This window comes from Falco biarmicus, chromosome 9 (assembly GCF_023638135.1).
Source record: "Falco biarmicus isolate bFalBia1 chromosome 9, bFalBia1.pri, whole genome shotgun sequence".
Lineage (NCBI taxonomy): Eukaryota > Metazoa > Chordata > Aves > Falconiformes > Falconidae > Falco > Falco biarmicus.
The window spans coordinates 13,862,729-13,883,973 of NC_079296.1; the positions used below are offsets into that span (position 1 = coordinate 13,862,729).

At 48.9% G+C, this 21,245-nt stretch overlaps 2 protein-coding genes and 1 long non-coding RNA gene across 11 annotated transcripts in view; 2 read left to right on the forward strand and 1 right to left on the reverse strand.

The window, feature by feature from the left end:
* SPTAN1 (spectrin alpha, non-erythrocytic 1) overlaps positions 1–11,840 on the forward strand; it is a 53,508-nt gene extending 41,668 nt beyond the window's left edge. For 6 of the 7 annotated variants that reach the window (XM_056353047.1, XM_056353046.1, XM_056353043.1 and 3 more), the window contains 16 exons: positions 280–400; positions 551–672; positions 1,222–1,354; positions 1,799–1,897; positions 2,204–2,363; positions 2,586–2,662; positions 2,827–3,036; positions 3,300–3,596; positions 4,098–4,210; positions 5,068–5,085; positions 8,255–8,309; positions 9,012–9,208; positions 9,604–9,657; positions 10,142–10,288; positions 10,638–10,785; positions 11,505–11,840. In XM_056353047.1, coding sequence (XP_056209022.1) covers positions 280–400; positions 551–672; positions 1,222–1,354; positions 1,799–1,897; positions 2,204–2,363; positions 2,586–2,662; positions 2,827–3,036; positions 3,300–3,596; positions 4,098–4,210; positions 5,068–5,085; positions 8,255–8,309; positions 9,012–9,208; positions 9,604–9,657; positions 10,142–10,288; positions 10,638–10,785; positions 11,505–11,630 — 2,077 coding nt within the window. In that variant the 3' untranslated portion in view covers positions 11,631–11,840. The remainder of the gene's footprint in view (positions 1–279; positions 401–550; positions 673–1,221; positions 1,355–1,798; positions 1,898–2,203; positions 2,364–2,585; positions 2,663–2,826; positions 3,037–3,299; positions 3,597–4,097; positions 4,211–5,067; positions 5,086–8,254; positions 8,310–9,011; positions 9,209–9,603; positions 9,658–10,141; positions 10,289–10,637; positions 10,786–11,504) is intronic. The other variant, XM_056353045.1, reaches the window with a different exon arrangement.
* On the reverse strand, positions 11,833–20,301 carry DYNC2I2 (dynein 2 intermediate chain 2). Of its 3 annotated transcripts, none has more exons than XM_056353052.1 (9): positions 19,291–20,301; positions 18,562–18,816; positions 17,701–17,810; positions 15,775–15,932; positions 15,232–15,341; positions 14,374–14,541; positions 13,713–13,945; positions 12,763–12,920; positions 11,833–12,192 (listed from the first exon to the last, which is right to left on the reverse strand). In XM_056353052.1, exons 1-9 carry the CDS (start codon positions 19,558–19,560, stop codon positions 11,960–11,962), a joined length of 1,695 nt encoding a protein of 564 aa, XP_056209027.1. In that variant the 5' UTR covers positions 19,561–20,301; the 3' UTR covers positions 11,833–11,959. The 3 variants fall into 3 exon arrangements, with proteins under 3 accessions (XP_056209027.1, XP_056209026.1, XP_056209029.1); XM_056353051.1 differs by having other exon boundaries at positions 19,288–20,301; XM_056353054.1 differs by having other exon boundaries at positions 12,061–12,192; positions 12,749–12,920; positions 19,288–20,301.
* Positions 12,892–16,882, forward strand: LOC130155615 (uncharacterized). The gene is made up of 2 exons (XR_008824124.1): positions 12,892–13,007; positions 16,692–16,882. It is a non-coding gene; the product is annotated as an uncharacterized LOC130155615 (long non-coding RNA).
* Positions 20,302–21,245: the final 944 nt, after the last annotated feature.

The following is a 21,245-nucleotide window of genomic DNA, read 5'->3' on the forward strand; positions in this document are numbered from 1 at the left end:
AATATCTGTTTTCTTAGAAAGTACAGAGAGATACTATTCTTCAGAGAGAAACAACAGGCTCTCTGTCACCTTCTTTCTTTCCGTCTCATGTTACCCCTGAATGTGCTGCCAGGAGCCAGCTGCTGTTCTCTGATAACTCACGTACACAGTTTTTTACATCCAGGTTTTTTGCGCTATGCAGAACATTTCCTTATCTGCAGTCATGTGTTTTTTTCTTTCATCAGGTTTGACCTATATAAGTTATTTTCAGATTTTATCTTTATTCTGTCTTGAATTTAGAGAGAAGAAACTGTTGGTCAGCTCAGAGGACTATGGCAGAGACCTAACCGGTGTGCAGAACCTCAGGAAAAAACACAAGCGTTTAGAAGCAGAATTAGCTGCCCATGAACCTGCGATCCAGGTAAACGCCTCTCTCCTTGGCAGATGTCTTTATAAGGCAGCATCTTTCTTGCTTGTGGCAAATATGGAAGCCAGTAAGAGGCTTGCTGGAATCCAGACAGAATGCGTAGAGCAAGTGATGTTCCATTAACTCTGTTTCTCTGCTTTGCAGGGTGTTCTAGACACTGGTAAGAAGCTTTCAGACGATAACACAATTGGAAAGGAGGAGATACAACAGAGACTGGCTCAGTTTGTGGATCACTGGAAAGAGTTAAAACAGTTGGCAGCTGCTAGGTGTGTGAGATGGTTTTGTAAAATTCAATATTAATTAAAACAGTAACATGGATTCATAATGACTGGATTTACTGAATTTTAGGGGTTTAGGGTATGGGTCATTAGTAGTTTGATGTAATAGCCTATATCGCTGCTGACAGACTCAGACTATTGAAAAGACTTTCGGTGATAATGTTCCTCAATAGAAACATGAGTCTTTTTTTGAGGTATGCTGTGTTTAGCATTTTCTTGCTCCAGTTGGAAACCACAGACTTGAAATTAACTGGCTTTAATCCACTGCCAGGATGTTTTTCTGAATAGAAGCTGTTGGGGAAAAAAACGTTCATTTTAATCCTTCAATAGTTGCAGACTTTGTGGCCTAGTGAGTTTCTAGAGCTGTAGATGCTGCAGTCTGCTACTGGAGAAGCAAAGTGTGAATGATTGTGTGTTCAGGGTTCAGTCTCTGTATGTTCACATGTTTTCTGCTGTTGCAATTTGTTTTTACATCTTGTGTTTAAAAGCCATGGGAGCCAACACGGTGAGTATTTTTACCTTTGTTTCCCGATTCAGGGGTCAGCGTCTAGAGGAGTCTCTGGAGTACCAGCAGTTCGTAGCAAATGTTGAGGAAGAAGAAGCTTGGATCAATGAGAAAATGACATTGGTAGCCAGCGAGGATTATGGGGACACGCTTGCTGCTATCCAGGTACGCAGAAAGTTGTCAGCTCATTGTTGGTCCTGTTGTGTTGTTGTTGTTTAGAGCTCAACAAACCTTTTCTTTAACTGTCTTTCCAACTTAGAGGTTATTGTCAGTTCCTTTTGAAGGCCCGCACTGTAAAAAGCGTGCATTCATTTTATAAAAGCATCCCAATTACGTTGTTTCTTGTAGAAATGACTTGCAATTTGGTGTAGCTTTGCATCTCTTGACCTCTGATGGGCAGTCCTGGTTAAATCGACTAGCTGAAGTCAGGCTGGAAATCAGTATCAGTCTCCTTTTGTCCACAGAAGAGCAGCAAGTTGTGCTAACCAGCTAATCTTTGTCAGAAAAAGTTGTTATAAATCAGCTACTAAAAAGAAATGTTTTTTTTAATTACTATTTTTAGTAAGTGGTGAGAATTTATTTTAAGAACTGACTGTCTCGTATTTGCAGGGCTTGCTGAAAAAGCATGAGGCATTCGAGACAGATTTTACTGTCCACAAAGACAGAGTGAATGATGTTTGTGCTAATGGACAGGATCTCATTAAAAAGGTGAGTGTAAACTGGTAAAGAAAAACCTTCAAAGGCTACCCAGGGTGTTTTCATGTCAAAGTAGACCTGCTCTTCTCTGAGGACTGATTTGTCATGTTTTTGAAAAGGACGCTTACTTGTTTTCTTCAGCTGCATAAGCTGTTAGTGTTAACTGCTTTCAAAGCTGTTGCTTGGACAGAATCTTTCAGTTTAAGACCGTGCTCTGTCACCAACTTATTGGATGCCTCGGACGACCTTAACATCCTATGGTATGTGGGTCGTTTGATTTTTTTATTTTTTTTTATTTTTTTTTCTCCTGTCATGTAGAACAATCACCACGAGGAGAACATTACTGCCAAGATGAAGGGCCTCAGAGGCAAGGTGTCAGATCTGGAGAAAGCAGCAGCTCAGAGGAAAGCCAAATTGGATGAGAACTCCGCCTTCCTCCAGTTCAACTGGAAAGCAGATGTAGTGGAGTCATGGATAGGTATGTTCTATACTGGAGCACAGTACACACAGGAACTGAAATGCTCCTCATTCCAAGAGATCTCAAATAGCTTCTCGCTTGCTGTTTTAACGAGCAGACCTAAACCCAAAGTTATCAGTAGTGCTGTACCTGATTTATGCTTTTGAGGTAACCTGATTTGGAATAGAGGGAATGTTTGAGATGGAGACATGACATTTTTCCTAAATTTGTTCCATTTTCCAGGTGAAAAGGAAAACAGTCTGAAGACAGATGATTATGGACGCGACCTCTCATCCGTGCAAACACTGCTCACCAAACAGGTTAGTGCTGATGCTGCTTCCACCCCATAAGTGACAGAGAGAACAGGTGAACTCTTGTACAGTACACAAGAATCTAGTACTTGTGTGTGAAATACATGCAGGATATTGGAATGGTTAAATAAATGTAAAATCTGCAATATTTTGTTCTCCTTTTAATGTTTCAGGAGACTTTTGATGCTGGACTTCAGGCTTTCCAGCAGGAGGGAATTGCAAACATCACTGCTCTGAAAGACCAGCTACTAGCAGCCAAACATATCCAATCAAAGGCCATTGAGGCTCGGCATGCTTCCTTGATGAAACGCTGGAATCAGCTACTTGCTAATTCTGCTGCCAGGAAAAAGAAACTCTTGGAGGCTCAGGAGCATTTCAGGAAGGTGAGTGGCCAGCAGTGGGGCTACAAAAATCCAGTTGTTCTCTTTGAAAAAAACCCATACGATGCTTGCAGTTTCTGTAGCTTTTTCATTTGCAGCTAATGATTGTGGAGATCCTGGAGACCTGTTGTAAGAATTTTTGAGATGCTTGCAAGAAATAAGGAATAAAGGCAAACTGTCACTGATGCGTGTTAATTCCAGATCAGCTCTATAGAATATTTGCTTTAGTGCAAAACTGAACAATTGGATTGTTTTATTTTTTCAAGGTTGAGGATCTGTTCCTGACTTTTGCAAAGAAGGCGTCTGCCTTCAACAGTTGGTTTGAGAATGCTGAAGAGGACCTGACAGATCCTGTGCGCTGTAACTCACTGGAAGAAATCAAAGCACTGAGAGAAGCTCATGATGCTTTCCGTTCTTCGCTGAGTTCTGCCCAAGCTGACTTCAACCAGCTGGCAGAGCTTGATCGCCAGATCAAGAGCTTCCGTGTAGCCTCCAACCCATATACTTGGTTTACTATGGAGGCTCTTGAAGAAACCTGGAGGAATCTGCAGAAAATTATCAAGGCAAGTCAGAGGGAGAAAGGCTCTTTTCATAGTTTGCAACCTTTCAAGTCTTCCCTGCAAGTTGTCCTCCAAGATAATTGGTGCAAGAGTTTGTCATTATGCTACAGATGGAAATATTCTCAAAATTTGTAAGCAAAGTAAAATTCCCGTTAGTTATAAACTTGTGCTATTGTCAGTTGTTTTCATGGTCTTCTGCCTGCGATGTTTCAAAAAACAGAGCACGTGTGCCTCACTTCCTAGTTATAAAATAAGTTTACCATCCATGCTGTGCACTAAAGTAGCTGCTGGTCCAGTTCCAGTTCTCAAAGATTTAAGTAGCAATGTTCTGTGATGTCATCTTAGATGATTTTGTCTAGATAGCCAGGACAGTCTTTGAGCACCCAGTCTTGTTTTGAGCTTCAGAACTGCGCTGGTATGCAGCTCTCAGTTTTTGCTTTTTATTACAGGATGAGGGCAATCACGTCATTTCTGTGTTTGAAATTACTTCTGTTCATTTCTCAGGAACGTGAATTGGAGCTGCAGAAGGAACAGCGAAGGCAGGAAGAAAATGACAAATTGCGCCAGGAATTTGCTCAGCATGCCAATGCTTTCCATCAGTGGATTCAGGAGACCAGGTACAGTTCATCTTCCCCAGGTGCCGCCCTTAGAGAACTCCTCAGCTAGTATTTGTATCTGTCCTACATCTCTTTGGTCTGTCTGTGCTGTAAATGTCTCCTGCTGAAAAACAGCTTTTCAGGACTGACTTGTTTCCTGCAGCTGGGATTTGAGGGGAGGCCCTGTTAGCCACAGGGAAGAGGAAAGCCCTGAAACACAAGATTTTAAAAAATGTTTCTGCTTATGAATTAATTTTCTTACAGTAATGCCAGTTATCCAGGACTTCACTGTTCTCCAGTTATTCCCGAACTAGCCTGCAGCACAGTTGGCAGTGGGGGGTGGGGCAAATATCTCGAAGCAGACTGAGCAAAGGGCCAGTGGCATTTCTGTTAATGCTCCTTTTGTGTTGAGTAGTATATTAGAAATCTCACTAGAATTTCAATAGAGAAAGAAGCTGTGAGAAAAAGCTTAAAACCACTTTGTAATCGCTTACCCAGGGTGCTGTCTAATAATATCCTTACCTAGGGAGAGGGAGTAAGGAACTGTATTAGAAATAACAAATCTCAAGGTTGAGAACTGCATTGAACTGAAGCGTGTGTTTCTAGAAAGCAGAGGTAGCCGTGCTTAGACAGTGCTGTTAGCCAGCTCTGATGCACTCTGGTTGTGGTTCAGAGGAGGCAAGTTCTGTTTTCAAGTAATCCTCTGATTCTCTGTCTCTGTGTGTTTACGAATAGTTCTGTATGTGTCTTCATGAAATAATGAAATACAAATACAATTTTTAACTTTTTTATGTTTGCTTCCCACCCAAATCTCTGTCCCTCTCTTACTGTCTTGTCTCTGTCCTGCTGCCTGATGTTTGGATCTTCACGTTCTACAGGACTTACCTCCTAGATGGGTTAGTATTGAATTTTATATCTTAAAAATTTGGTGGTGTGTTCTGCTCTGTCTGTGTGTTTTCTTGTCATTACATTGCTTGTGAAAGCTGCGCTGAAACCCCTTTTATTTGAAAAGAGCAACCCGTGGCTGAGGTGCAGACAGAGGAAACAAGATTTTGGAGTAGATTAAATATAAACCAGTAGAAACAACCATTTCCTAGTCAAAAGCAGAAGAAACTATTAGTGGGTGAAATTACTGGCATACCATGGAATTCCTAACTTCTGTTCTTGCTCTCTCTGAGGGCGTGCACAAGAAAAGGCTCTTAATTTGATGAGATATGTGAGAACATAGAATAGTCTGCCTGTGGAAAACAGATGATGTTCCTAGTTTTCCAGCATTCAGAAACTTGCTTAGTGAAATAACCTTTTCCATTATAACTGTTCTCAGAACAATTGAAGCTCCAAAGTATTGACCAGTTTCGGTAAGAAGGGAAGATTGCTGTGAAGAGGCTTTATACTGAAATTATGTATCTTAAAACTCTGTAGTATGCCAATATGAACTGCCAGGTTTTTTTAATCTGTCGCATAACCATGCCACACAAAGATTATATTCTTGATAGGAGAAAACAAACCCGTCCAACGCTGAACCCACGGACTTGCTTGGCTTTGCAGGCAGTTTGATGCCTGTGGTTTTAAGTCCACTTTGTGTCCATGGGAATTGTTCCCCATGAGGATGCATGCTGGTCATTTGTCAAGGAGTGGAAAGGAAATCGTAAGATTTTTGAATGTCTTCAGACTGCCAAACCCGCTAAGAGTGTGTCTGTCCATTTAAATTTTTTCAGTATTAAAAGTCTGCAGCACAGTGGAAGCTTTGTAATACGACAGAGAATGCTGACTGATAGCATGTGGGGCTGGTGTGGAGGCTGTGTCAGCCCCATGCGCAGTGCTGGAGAGGTGGCAGGGGCCTCTCTCATAAAGAGAGAAGGCTTTTCATAATAAAAGGGTGGAATCTTCGCAGATAACTGTGCTTCTTATTTGCTCTGTAATGATCACAGTGTCTTGTGTTCTGCTGTTTCTGCCAGATAAAAATGATTTGCCCCATTTTTGTTGTACAGTTTAATGGAACAGAGCAGATTTTCCTGGAACGGATGCTGGATTCTCTGCTCCTTTGTAAAGTAGTGTTGTAGATTAGTTCTGGTATCCAAGAACGAGTGGACAGAAAGGAGCCATTTACTAAAAGATGTAGGGTCAGAGTTCAAGATCACCACATCAAACTCTTTTGTTGAACAAATTCTGCTGATATGCCAGGCAGAGTTTGTCCTTAATACTGCATGAATATATTAAACCTGCAGATTTAGTTCAGAGAAGCACTGGCTGTGCTTAGCCTCCCTTGGCAAGAGGGAAGGCAGAGCTTCGGCGCAGTTTCAAGGTAAGAGTTGCCATGCGTACACCTTGCCTTCCAGTGTGCTGTAGCCGTCTGCGCGCCCCTGGCACGGCCTGGAGGAGGTTTTCTTTGGGGAGGAGAGAAAGCAGAATTTGGGAGTTTGGGAAGAAGAATGCCTTTAAAGAATCTGTAGATGAGTTAACTGCAACACTTCAATTTGTCCCTTAGTAAGACTCACTTTTTTGTGATTTGCGGTTGTATGTGCAACCAGCATTAGGGTAATAGTCTTTCATTAAGTACTTGGTTGTGTTTGCTGCGAGGTGGTGCTGGCTTGAAGTGTGGCTCCTCTGCAGTGGTTGTGTTTCAGTATGTTCTTTCCTCTGTTCGTTCTTCCTTCCTTTTTGGAATTTACTTGGTTTCTTTTCTTTGACTAGCATAGCATATCGTCGTGTCATTCGTGTCTATCAGTATGAAGTTGGGGATGATCTGTCTGGAAGGTTTTTTCCTCTTATTTTCTTACCTCACTTTGGTTTTCAAATGCACTGTTTAATTCCAAGGCTCGCTTGCCTTCCAACTAACTTTCACGGCTTAGAGATGCTTGGAGGTTTGTTTCCCTGTTGACTCTTTACATGGTTGGTTCCCAGCTTCCTGCTCAGGGTTCTGGGTGTGCGCTTCATCTCTTTAGACCTGCATTGAACCTGAGGCTTAACCCTGTGGTGAGAAACACCCAAATGTTTGGTGCATTTTCATTGCTACAGAGTGATTCAGCATGTGAAATCCCCTTCTCGAGAAGCTCAAAAGTAGGTAGGAGGAGAGATTGCAGTAGGGATGAAAACCTGGTTTTACTGACTTAGACAGCAGCGACTTTAAGTGTTAGGATTTCAAATACCAGCGAGTCAGAGGTGAGGGCAGCGCACTGCACAGCGCCCTGGCTGTCCATGCACAGGTCGTGCAGGATGAACTCTCACCGTACACACTGCAAGGATGGAGATTCTTAAATGCTGCTGCCTAAAGGTTGCGTAGGATCTTGGCGGGGGATGGGGTGGGGGTGGGAAGCAGCATCCAGAGACTTCCCGTAGCTAGTGCATATGAAGTAGATCTTGGAGACCTCTGCCACAGTGGTGATCTTCATATGCTGGGGCAGGGGCTGCAGAGCACCCAGAAGCTCGGTGTGGAGTCAGGTTGAGGGCGGTGGCTGCACCCGCTTCTTGGGGTGCAGCATGGGAGAGGTGGGGTGGGCAAGGCCAGCCAGCCCCTGCTGCGTAGGAGGGGTCTGTAGTTTTCTGCAGTGATTATGCCATGTTAAGATTACTTTTAAATCAAACCAGTAGTTTACGACACCTTTTTTCCCTGTTTTATCCCCATGTAACACACCTCAGTAGAGCTCCTGTGCCTTAATGGGCAAATAACAGCCCATCTCCAGTGAATCACTTGTAGCTCACGTGTGCGTGTGTGTGCCGGGCACGGTGGGGTGGGGTGGGACTGCACTAAGTTTCTAATTTCATTAGGTTCAGTAAAGCGGGTGCTTTGGATCTGGCATGAAGTGTGGCTGCTGATCATGTTGCCTTTCAAACGGGGCTAGAAATTAACTATATAAAGAAAAAAGAATCAAACAAGATGTACATCTGTCAGTTTGAAACAGGATGAGTCAGAATAAATAAACCACAAAGCCAGTGTTTAAATACCTGCAGGAGAATAATGCTGCTGTAAGGACTCGTAATTTCAAGGAAGGACTGTTAATTTCAAGCCCCACCTGCCATTTTTTATGGGATAAGTGCATTTTCTCACTGTGATTCTGTGTTTAGGTCTTGTATGGTGGAGGAATCGGGAACGCTGGAATCGCAGTTGGAAGCTACTAAAGTAAGCAATGCTTGCCTATCGCTAAAACACCTTTCCCAAACAATTACGTGGGAACACAGGGTGGGAATGGAAATGCATGTAATTATATGGTAAAATCTTAATTGATTTTACACATTTTTGAGTACTGAAGAGACCTTTGGGATTATCTGTTTACATATCTGGTGTCTACTTACATCACAAGCCGTTAAACAACACTGCTGTGGTTTTTGTGGGGTTTTTTTAAGATGAGCGGGGTAGGGCAGAGAGGATACAGTATTTTCAGCACGCCTCTTAATAAGAGGGGGTTTTGTCTCAAGAACTGGTTTGCCAGCCCTGTCGGTTTCCAGTACTGTGCATGAAGAGGAACGTTGTTTTGGATACTATTTCACAAATCCTAGTGTATGTATATTTAATCCCAGCAGGAAAAGAAGAGTATAACCCTTCCTCCACCCCCCAGCCTGGGTTCTAACTTTTTAAGGCAGGGGTCCTCAAACTACGGCCCGCGGGTAGGATACGGCGCCCCAGGGTCCTCAATCCGGCCCCCCGTATTTACAGACCCCCCCACTGGGCGTTGGTGGTGGGGAAACCAAGCAGCCGCAGATGACTGCCTGCCACTTCATCCGCGCCGGCCCCCTGGTTAAAAAGTCTGAGGACCCCTGTTTTAAGGGGTTGTGGGTTTTTTTGCTGCTCCTTGATTTTCTCCTCTTGACTCCCTCCTAACAGCGCAAGCACCAGGAGATCCGAGCTATGAGGAGCCAGCTGAAGAAGATAGAGGACCTTGGAGCAGCCATGGAAGAGGCACTTATCTTGGACAACAAATACACAGAACACAGCACCGTGGGGCTGGCACAGCAGTGGGACCAGCTTGACCAGCTGGGGATGAGAATGCAGCACAACCTGGAACAGCAGATTCAAGCTCGGTATTGCCTAGCCCACGCGCCGCACAAAGCCTGTCTGTCTGGGCGGGGATAAAAGATAGGAGACGCGTGTGGCTGTGTCTAAAGGCAAACCTTGCTCAGTCCATGCTAATGCCTGTCTCCTGTGCTCCAAGTAACGGATGTAGTGAGCTTGTAAATCCACCTCCTGCCTCGCTCAGAGGATGAAATTGACAGTTCTGGAAATGGTTCCTGTTAGCCGTTAGTAGTGACGAGATCTTAGAGGAATCGATTAATTCTGTTGGACTGTGATGATGTAATGTGTCATTTGCTCATTTGTCCTCACCTTCGGAGGCAGAGGCTGGCTGGGGGCAGACAGGCGTCAGCAGAGCTCTGCAGTGCAGGGGGGCTGTTCACTAGCTTTGCTGCTTCCTTTTCAGAAACACCACTGGAGTGACCGAGGAGGCCCTGAAGGAGTTCAGCATGATGTTCAAGTGAGTCACAAGGAAAGCATGCCAGAGGAATGCTTGTGAGATATTTCTGGCATGTGGATGGCTCCTGTTCATGGATTCTCCGGCCGATCTGTTTGTAGCTCCTTTGTTGTCTGCGCCATTTTGTGCCGAGCTGCTCTGATCTCTGCCAGATGGCAAGAGCCTCCCGAGACACCCGCTGCTGGCCGGGTGCAGCTGCAGCATGCGAGCCTCCCCAGGGCACGCTCCTGGCTTGTGGGCACAGCGGTGTAGGAACGGGGAGTGCCAGTGGCCTCCAGCTGAGAACAGCCATTTTTTGGATGCTTTTTAAGCGAAGTAAAGAATTTGTGCTTACTTTTTATGTTAGATAGAACTATTTATTGATTCAAGCTCACTTGTCCAGAATAGTGGGCTAGTAATAATCTGTTCTGGTTTTCAGCCAGCTTTGTAGCTTTTGATTCTCAACAACCGACACCTAAAAACATTGGCTTTGGGTTTATGTTTATAGGCACTTTGACAAGGACAAATCTGGACGACTTAATCACCAGGAGTTTAAGTCTTGCTTGCGCTCTCTCGGCTATGACCTGCCTATGGTTGAGGAAGGAGAGCCAGACCCAGAGTTTGAGTCTATTCTTGACACGGTGGATCCCAACAGGTACAGGGGGGTGGCTCTTTTTGCACTGGAAAGTATTGTATCGGTGTCCTTTGGGGAGCTGGCTGGAAGGTCTCTCCCAGCCAGAGAGCTGTGCTGGCTTCGGTAGGGGAGAGGCTAGGGTTGTTTTCACAACAGTAGATGTAAAAGAATCTTTATGAAGGCAAGACTGACATTCATGAAGATGAAATTCACTTAAGAAAATGATCTGGTGTTGAGAATCTCCTGCATTTAACTTTTCTGGGAGGAGTGGAAGTCTTAAGCCCCTCTCAGGAGGGTCCTGAGGCACAGGCAGTGCTGTGCTCTGGGTGTGAGTGGCTGGCAGTGCTCACACGCTGTGTTTCACTGGCAGGGATGGACACGTCTCGCTGCAGGAGTACATGGCATTCATGATCAGCAGGGAAACGGAGAACGTGAAATCCAGCGAGGAGATAGAGAGCGCTTTCCGCGCCCTCAGCTCGGAGGGGAAGCCCTATGTGACCAAGGAGGAGCTCTACCAGGTAGGCAGTGGTTGTGGCCTGCCAGGGAGGAGCGGACAGCGGCTTTTTGTTTACAGGTTGTTAACAAAGACCAGCACTAATTGCTTGGAGGTTCAAGTCACTGTGGCCGAGTCAGTCCTGAACCTGCCAGGGTATCCTCTGCAGCAAATGTGGTGGTGACAGTGACAGCCCTGCCCGGTTGCTTTCTTGGCCCTATAGAGGAAAAGCTTTAACTGCCAAAGAACTACTCGGGCTGAGTAAAACAAGAGCTGCTGAAAAGCCTGGGATGGGGGGAGCGCGCTCACTGTGTCTGTCCTCAGAAGCCACTGCTTTCCTTTCATCCTTTGGGAGACCAGAGGGAGAAGTTTCTCCAGCGATTCAAAGGTGAAACTTAACCCTGAGCTTAGCCAGTACAGACACCTCCTCCCTCTCGCTGCCCCACCAAGGCAGCAAGTTTTGCCTGTCTGAATCCCAGAGCTGGCAGACACGTGCAGAGGTTGCACTGCTTCTGCGTGCCCGTGACCCGTTCTGCCTCCTAATCCACGGGAGGACTCGGGTGAGACCTTCCAGCCCTTAACCACACAGTGCACACAAGCAGCGCCTTCCCCTGCTGGGTGTAGTTCTGCTGCTCTGGCTCCTGCCCTGAGCAGTGTGCCCCTGAGAGGGGGGGTGGCGTGTAAGTGCCCCGGCTGCAGCCTCCCAGTGCCCGTCCCCACCACCGCGCTGTCTCTGTCTTTCAGAACCTGACCCGGGAACAGGCCGATTACTGCATTTCTCACATGAAGCCCTACATGGATGGCAAGGGCAGAGAACTTCCTTCTGCCTACGACTACATAGAATTTACACGTTCACTCTTCGTGAACTGATCTAAAACACTAGTACCAAAAGATGCAAAGAACATGCTCCTGTTTGCTGACTGTAGCTCTGCATGTCTCTCTCTCCCTCTCTCTCTCTCTTTGTGCTCTACAATAATCAATGTTACTTGATGATGTAACCTTAAACTGCTTAGCTTAAAACTCTTAGGGAAAACAAACATGTTGCAGTGTGCTTCAATAAAAATTACTGGTCGAACCACATCATCTTGCATTTAATGGCTAAATGCAAATGGAACTGTTGTGCGGATGAAACTCCAGCCGTTGGAGCTGGGTGTTTCAAGAGCAGTGACAAGCTTCATGCAGCTGGTTGTGCTGCTGCCTCAGTCCGTGAGCTGGCTGGCCAGCTGCTCCAGGCAACTCTGTTCCCTGGGTCCCGGCTCGGTGAGGTCAGAGCTGAGCTGCCAGACTTTGACTGTACCGGTGGCATCCCCTGCTGCTAAGAGCTGCGTTTGCTTGATGTTAAATTCCAAGCAGTACACAGGGCATTCCCCCTGCTTTATGGAAAGGGCAGGCTTCTGCAAGCTCTTCTCAAAGTCCAACAGGTGCACATCTCCTGTAAAACAGAAACATTTGTCGCAGGTGGTGGCAGCGGGTTTTGTATTTAACAGCTGACAGTATCTGCTTAGCCTGGCACTTGAGTTGTTCTTTCTAACCCACTTCCCCGTCCCTCTGGTAGTGTCCGGGCCGTGACAGATGACATCCCTGCAAGGTAGCGTGGATTTATTCTGCTGTCAGGCACCTGAAACCAGCTTGCCAAATGCTGTGAAATCTCCATTCTTTAACTCAAAAAGAAAAAGCTCTTGTTTTAAACCATTGGCTCTAGAAGTAAATGTTGAAACCAAGGAAGCTGGAAATGAGTTTGAGCCGCAGTAATCCTGCCACACTACATACCCATGAATGGCTGTGGCAACAGAAGCAAAGGCGTCATCAAAAGTGAAAAATAACCATGACCAAAGTTGTCTTGCTAGTTAGAAATTACTCTGTTACACTAATTACGCAGTACAAACAATGGTCACTGCTCTCAGCTTGCAGGAAGTGCTAATCGGCACAATCGTCCTGTACTAATTAATACCCAGCGTAATCTTAATTCTATGTCTAAGAATAGGCACCTGCAGTTACTTGCCTTCCCCAGATGCAGCTGCAAAGACCAGTGGCCGAACTGGAGACCAGCGTACACAGAAGAGGTATTTCTTTGATAACTGCAGGGAAAGGAGGGGTTGTGCCTGCAGCATGGAGTGGAGGTGAACTTGTCCGTCAGTCCCGCAGCTCAGGAAGAGGTTCCTGGGGGAGGGAGGAAGCAGGAAACAACGAGGTTTGCTTTATTGCTAAAGACGGAGAGCAAAGATGGGTGAAGGAGCGTGACCTCCGGTAATGTTCCTGCTTTGCAAAGGTCTGAACGTGTTGCCTAAAGCAGCAGTTTCCAGGCTGTACCCGGGAGCGTGCTCTGCAGAGGCACAGCTTTGTTACTGCCCTCAATTAAGTTTAATGAGGGCTTGTGTTGTCTGCTGAGGGTTGCTGTGGGTTGCGGGCCAGGGATGCCTGAGAACTGCTGATCTAGAGACGGGCATTGTTAAGTTGTGTTTGTCTCATGCAAATTAAACACAAACCTGGACTGTCAGCATGTTCCACAGAAACGTGGCGTGGGGCCTCTCCCACGGGAGGTGGGTAAACGGGCAGGGACAGGAGCTGCCGATCGGAATTCAGGCAGCTACCAGGAGTATTCTGATGGGCTGAGCACTTGAGCGCTGATAAATGAATGACTCTTTAAAGGCCTTGTCCTTAAATTGCTCTTCAGCATTAAGGATGACCTAAGGCAGGGGCTAACATTCTGTGCCAGCCCGAGTGCAGGTGCGTTGCGCCCACACACAGCCATTCGAGTGGGTGGCTTCACCAGAGCTGACGGACGTTGTTTCCCCTGTGACGGGAAGTCACACGATCAAGTCCCCGATGCCAGGTGACCCCTTTTCTGTACCCACGTGCGCCTGGGGGCCAAGTTGGAAAACGCACGTTCAGAGCCAGGCGATAATTGTGTCCAACCAACGTGCAGCGCCGGTGCCAAGTGACAGCACTTGCCTGTGGAAGGGTGAGCAGCTCACGGAGTACACTGGCCCCCCGTGCGGGGAGAAGGCGAGCTCCGCCGGCGCCCTGAGCGGGACAGAACCGCCTGCCCGATGGAGAGCCAGTGTCTCTGCTGCCATGGAGCACTTCAGCGAGTAGCCGCCTTCCACACCGACGACGAACAAGCAGGGATCAAAGTGTGAGAAAGAGAGCGAGGTCACACCCACGGCCACCTCTCCCCGGGGAAACTGGGAGAAAAAGAGACAAGGTGGTTGTGGGAGGCGGAGGCTCCGCGGGCAGGCACATGTGGTTAGAGCCGCCCGATCCGGCCTGCCAGGGCCCCAGCGAGCTGCCTGCCCCACTGGCGACGTCTGTAGCACTGCTCAGCCGTGAACCTCTGCAGCACCCTCCCAGGAGGGGATGCACACAAGTGAGTATTATGACAAGCAAGTTCTCCTCTCCATCCTACCAGCTTCTCCTTAGAGCGTGGCAAAACCTCGGCCGTTGCCAGCCTTCCAAGGAGCGATTTCAATACGGGAAAGGGGAGGGGGGTTAGTGTGTATGTTCAAAAGGGCTTTTCCTGGCCGTTCCCAGGTGGAAGGCGAGCTCTGCCACGTGGGCTCCAGAGTTAAGAGCATTTTTGTCCAATTGTCCCCCTTTGAACTGCTGAACTCACCTTCTTCAGCCAAGTGCTGCGAGGGATCTGCTGAGCCACCACAGCAAACCCATCAGCCAGGGCCAGCCGACCATCCTGCTCCTCCCTCCACACCAGGATCCTTCCGTCCGTCGACACGCTCAGCAGCCGGGAACGCTCTCCGTGCTTGGCGCCAGATATCCAGTTAACCTGTCCCAAATGCCATGAGCCCATGATGGGGGCAGTCGCAGCTGCCCAGCCCTCACCCAGCAGCTGGTGGTCCCCGAGGGTGAGCTGGGCACCAGCCCAGCTGCTACTGGGGGCTGGCGCGCGGCCGTAGGTGGCAGGAGAGAAGCACGTTCAGGGGTTTGGGGCTGAATCCTGTGCTGCAGCTTCTATGGTTCACCTGCCGCCACTTCCGAGGTGTATTTATAAGTGCTGCCACCCGGGTATAAACAGCAGCATTTTCCTGACTGCCAGCTGAGAAAATAGAGATTGCCCAGAGTCACGGGACCCCCGAAGGACACAACCATGAGGAAGCCAGGCTGTAAGGCATGTTTAAAGCACGTGTCTTTAAGCTTCCAGCTAAGGACCCGTGACACCTTGCTACTAACGTTTTTAAGCCACTACAAGTATTGTTGGCTGCACCCACATCGATAAACAGTTACAGCAGGAGAATGGGCCTACTCCTCATTTATCCTGAACAGCAAGAACTTACAGGGTGAGTGCCGAGTTCAGCAAATGCCTGTTCAGTAGCTAGATTTGGGGACAAATAGCCAACTAAAAGAGAACATCACTGCTGAAATGTAGCAGCCGGTCTGTGGACAGACACTGAAGGGGTGAAGCAGAAGAGTGGCAACGCTGCCTTCCCAGCCCTGCCTGCTGTAGGTGCTCTGTTACCTGATACACCGGGTCCATGTGAGTGTCATCTGTCATCCCGGTCCTCCAGATCACAGCATCTTCTGTTCTGCTGGTATCCCACACCAGCAGCTCCCCACTGAAAAGGCCACCTGGAAGGACAAAGGTGAAACACCTAAGGTCTAGCAGCTTGGAACAAAGGCACAAATGAAGCTATGGTGGAAACGGGCCAGCCAGCTCCAAAGGACTGGCAGCTTCACACGGGGCACTGTTAGCTCTGGTGTAACAGAACGTAGTACTACCCAAACAAGCACGCTCTTTCCACATACAGCCAGGGCTGAATTTCCTCCTACCATCTCCCGGAGGAGATGGCATAAAGGCAGATGTCACTGAAAAAGCAAGTCCCAGTTCAGAAGCAACAGTGCACTTATCAGTGTTGCTGTTGTTCCTCAGTTTAAGGAGCCACAACACCATTGCTTCTGCAAGAAATCTTAAGAGGCTGAGCTGAGAGAGAGAAACACAATGATCCCAGCTGAAGGAAATAAGGGTACATTACAGATAGGGTCTAAAATAAGAGCAAGCTACCAGCTATCAGTGATGGCTGGGACGGGTGGAAAGCCAAGCACATGACAGAACTGGGAACATCCAGCACTAGGTCAGGGCGCTGCGGATTCAACCCTCTTCTGTCCAGATTCCAGGTGCAAACGTAGGATTTTTCTGTGCTCCAGTCCCCACCATCCAACCTGATGAAGAGAAAGCTGTGTCTTGCCTTGTCTGTTCTGCAGAGAATCCCAGTCTAGCAGTGCTCTGGTGTGCCCCGTTGGACATTTAAACATCCTGCTTTGTGGCTTGATGGAAAACTGAGGTGAAGGGATCACGAGGTGATGAAACCTCGCTGTGGGCTACTATATACAGAGTACAGTGCCAGCCTGCTTAGAGAACAAAGTGCCAGTAAGTAAATCTCAAACATGATTCACTATTCCAAGGCCTACCAGCCACACAAATAAAGGGAACAATCTAAAGGGCGCATAAAGTTGCCATGAGTACTTGGGAATGAAAATCTAAAGAGACCAAATTGCTGCCAAGTTGCAAACTGGCTGAGTTGCAAACCACATGTCCTCTAAGCAAGCACTCAGAGATCTGGGGTCTGAGAATAACAGTGAGGCAGTATCTTACCTGGAGGGCTGGAAGGGGCTGCAAAGCCTTACTGGGTCTTGCTTGGCCTGAGACATGCAGCACAGTTTGAGGGCGAGGCATGTCCACAGGAACAGAGAACATTCTCCACAACCACCCAGATGGTGTTGATGACCCTGCCCAAATCACACACCCCAGCTGCAGAGATTTCAGTCCAGTCCTGTGCCCGCCATTCTGGTTTGCCACATGTGGATCAAGAGTTATTACGCCAGGGTGCTAACAGACCCTGCCACTCTACTGCCTTTGTTAATTCTACCTGTTTCACTCATCACACGCTTACCAAAATGTTAACTGTCTTCTGTCCCTAGCACCACACTGACCAATGTGATGTCCCATCTTGCTACAAGGAGACGATATGGAGGACAGAGATCTACAGAACAGTCAGTGGTCGGGACAGGAAGCAATGATTTTGACCCTGACTTCTACTGCCTTTATTTGATGTTTGTAATTCTTTTATTGGAAGAGATATGATCGAATAAAAGGAGCAACTTTTCATCCAGTGGGTAGTTAATCTGTGAAACTCCTTATTAAGGGATGTTGTAGACACTAAAAGCTTACACAGATTCACAGAGACTATGTAAAAGTTCATGGAAAGGAATTCCACCCAGGGTAACCACCGAGACAGAAACCACATTCTAATCTGAAAACAACTGTAGACTGGGAGAGCAGAAGGAGCAAGTAACATACAGGTTTGTCCTGTTTTACTCTTCCCTATGCATTCACTCATGGATACCCTTTTTGCTGGGGCATTTAAGTTAAGGAAATGGTAGCAGAAAGAAAAAAGAATGAGGGCAGCAGTGGGGCACAGAAGAGCCTGCTATAGACATTCACTGGATTAGATGAAAGTTTTGTCCAACCCTCACTTCAGAAATCTTTACAGGTTTGTTAGACAAACATGTCCATGGCACCAGGCACAGGCATGAATGAGTGCCACGTTCATCTGGGGTGCTAAGAGACCACACTAAAACAACACAACCTTAGTGAAGGCAAGCATGTACTTCCAAACCTCACCTACATATCTTTGCAAAGGCATTTGCTCTTTACATTTTCTTTCCAAATCAAATCTATCTAGAAACAGTAAGAGCACATGCATCCACCTTCAGGGCAGGGGGGAAGGCAGAAGAAATAAAAGCCGTAATTTAAGACTGCCCTGAGATTTTGTTTCTTTGAATATGAATTATTTAACTTGCATAAAGGTGTATATATATATATATATATAGTTTATTACTGCAGAGAAAGTGAACATATCTAAAGCTCAGGTCAGTCTGAGATATCACATCAACCTCAGCTGCACTCTCAATCCATTCAGATACTCACCGGCCATATGAACATGCAACAACGGATCCAGTTGCGTTCCATGAGACGCTGGTAACCTGTAGGTTTTGATCCTGAGCCTCCGGGTATGACAACGTATGCAAACACAACACCTGGAAGAGATCAAATTCAGGCACTGAAGCAATCTCTGAACACAGAGAAACGGGACCTGTGCACACCCCTGCAATGTGATCATACGGTTACAGCGCTGGCCTCCCCTCTGTCCAAGTAGCACGTAGATCTACATGGAAAAGTTGTTGAATTCCTACTGGGAATAAAACCCCACAACACATGACTCTACCAAACCCACCGTTGCTCATAACTACCTCCCACAGACTGCACACTTCAGGGGCTGCACAACAAATCTGGAAGGCCGTGCCGTAAGGATTTACAACAGCCCCCCAGGTATGAGTCTAGCACTCATTAAGCTTCCCAAGGAATGGCTTGAAAACAACAGTACCAACATGTACTGATGGACACAAGTTGCTTCTACTCTCGAGTCCTGTACATTAAACAAACACAATCCAAGCAGGAAGAGCTCCCAAATCGCTGACTGCAACCGTTCCTAGACATCTGCTAGTCTGGCACTCTAAAGGGGCTGCTGGAGGCTGAAGATAAACCTACACTGCAGGCTGCCTTCTCACAAAGCTACTGCAACAGTTGCTAGCAGGAAGAACAGTTTTACCAAGCAAGGCCAGGCCACAAGCAAGGGAGAAAGCCAGGGAAAACCACCAACTAGTAATGGCCAATTATTAGAAACTGGCAAGAAAAATCACAGCAGTAAGAAACAGAACTAACGAGTTAAGAGCCACTGCAACCAGCTCTGCTTGGGCAATGACAAGGATCTGTATTCTGTCAACTTACTGTTTCATTCTGATCTGTCCAGTTCACTTCAAAGCCATCAAAGGCACGGCTTTTCCAGTTTTTATTTAGCTCTTTGATAACAGCATCCTCCACGCTCTGAAGGAATGACAGAAGGCTGGTGTGATCTACTTGGACTTCTTGCTGGAAGTCTGGGACAGCATCTTTACTTTGATCAGTCTGCACACTGGCATCTTGGCTAGTATGAGATTGTGCTGCAGTTTCAACCGTTGAAACCTTCCCAGTCTGGCAGCTTTTCTAGTAAAAGAAGACAGGCAAGATTGTCTTAATAATCCAAACAGACCAAAAAAACCCCAAAAACCCAAAAAACCAGTGCTGTACAAAATATTCAAAGCACTTCCCCTTGCTGGCATTTCATAGAGACATTCAAGCACACTGGCACACCTCTGGCTACTGGTTAGAAGCGGGGTGCCTCTGCCAGTGCCCAGGTAATGCATCCGTGACCTTGGCGTGGCCAGCATTGCCAGCTGGTGCCAGGGCCCGAACCAGCGAGTGCTGCGCAGGGCCCGGCCCCGCTCCCCGCGGGGAAGGCCGGGCCCGGTCCGGCCCGAGCAGGGAGCTGCGGGGGGTCGCCGCCGAGCGGAGGGGACGCGCTGGGGAACGGCCGCGCCTTCAGCGGGGGCGGGGGGGGGGGGAGGGGCGGCCCCCGTGGCTCTGGCGCCTGCGGCCCAGCCAGGCCGGAGGCCGAGGCCGCCCGGGGTCTCTCACCGCCTGGCAGCGCGCGCTCCGGTCGCTCCTCCACAGCGACTGCACGTCGGCGCCGGGCGCCGTCCAGTCCGCGAACATGGCGGCGAGCGGGGCCGCGGACCGAGACGCTCCCGCCGCCCGCTCCGCGGTCCCGATGGCAACGGCCGAGGCGCTGCGAGATGACGTCACCGCGAGCGACGCGGCCGCTGGCACGCGGGCGGTAAACCGAGCCGGGCGGGGCCATGTTGGGGAAGGGCACGGGGGGCTCGCGCCGGGCGGGCGGCGGCTCCGCATGGGAGGGGGGTGCGAGCCGGCCCCCGCCCCGGCCGGCACCTTTGCTGGCGCCGTAGGTCCGGCGGGGGCTTCTTCTTCCCCCTCGGCCGCCCCCGCCGCTGGCCGCAGGGGCTGGAGGGCGCGGGGCCGCCAGCAGTTAAGATGGCGCCGGGAGGCGCGTGGGGGGCGACAAAGCCGAGCTGGGGCCTGCGGCGGGAGGCGTGGGCCGGGCGCGTCGTGGGGGAGACGGTGTCTGAGGAGGCATGCGGCGTTCGACGGCGCGAGTTGGGCCCCTGAGGGCGGGGGCGGGGGGACCCGTCCCGGCTCCCCACAGCCGCCCGGGCAGCGCAGCAGGCCGCATGCCGCGGAACTGGGCAGCGGACCCGCCCCAGGCGGGTCGTCGCCGCTGACCGGTGCGGCAGCGCTTGCGGGGCTTGTTCTAATTGTAGCTCCACTGGAGCAACGCGGAGCGTCCCTGCGGTTGCGGGGCGCGGCGGGGCCCGTGTGCGGGAACCGGGGTGCGGGGCGCGGCGCGGGCCTCGTGCGGGGCGTGGGCCCCGCGTGCCGGCTCCCCGGGAAGCGAAGCCACAGGCAGCTGCGGGACGAGACTCCCGGTGGCGGGCGGGCGGGAGCCGCGCAGGGAGCCTTGCGGCCCTCGTGCGGCCAGCGGAGCCGCAGCAGCAACGGGCTCGGTGACCCCGCCTGCCGGGACCCCGCCCGGCGCACCGGCGGGGCAGGCTGAGGGTCCTTCTGGCCCGCGCGCCCCGATCACGCAGCCCGGGTGCTAAGCCGAGCTCCGGGGGCGGCTGGGCGGCGGCGGTGTCGGACCCCTTTGGGTGCCGGGACACCCTGGCCGCTGCCAGCCCCCTGCGCCTGCGGGCCGGCCCCGGCCCACCTGGCTTTCGGTCGCCGCCGTGGGGCCCGCAACAGTGGCACTAGTGAGACCGCTGGCTTGGCCAAGCAGGGTATCTTCTTATGTCCTTTTTTTGTGGTACAGCTTATTTTGTTTCAGGTCGAGTGTCATGAGGCAAATTACAGTACTTGATGACAAAGTGTACTCTGCTGTCCTTTTCTACCAGTTCTAACACATTTGAAACCTCTCAGAAGCCACAGGTCTGGAACTCTGCTTTAGATCTTCAACCAGGTGTCTGTAGCAGTGAGCTAGAGACTACCGTCTTTACTTTTCATTCAGTTTTCTGTTTCCACCTCGTTTAAAACATCTGTTTACAAAGCAGCTTTAAAAGATGTAAGAGCATTGGAAACAATGTACTGGTTTTGTAACAGCAGGATTCCAGTGCCTTCTCTGAAGAAAATACTTGATGTGCTGCCTCAGTGTATTCGTTCAAGAACTCGACTGCAGTACTGTAAGACAGTGCTCTGCTGCTGTTGGTGGTGGGATCCCAGTACAGCATTTACCGAGATGTGCTTTTCTTTGGTCAGAGATCTGCTGAGTATGCGAAACAGTGACAAGTTAATCTGTCCCTTAAGGAGTGAAATAAATGTATTTTCTACTGAAGAACCCTATTAAAAGTACATAAAATGAGCATTGCTGGATGAGGTTTTCTACTGCAAATAGTTAAATGCAGGAAGTAGGTGGTTTTTTTCAATCTCTGTTTACTTTGTGTTGAAAAACTGATACTAAATGTTTGAATTCAGCAGCAGACCAGGTTGTTTTTTTTTAAGAGGTTCTTAATGCTTAAGATTTA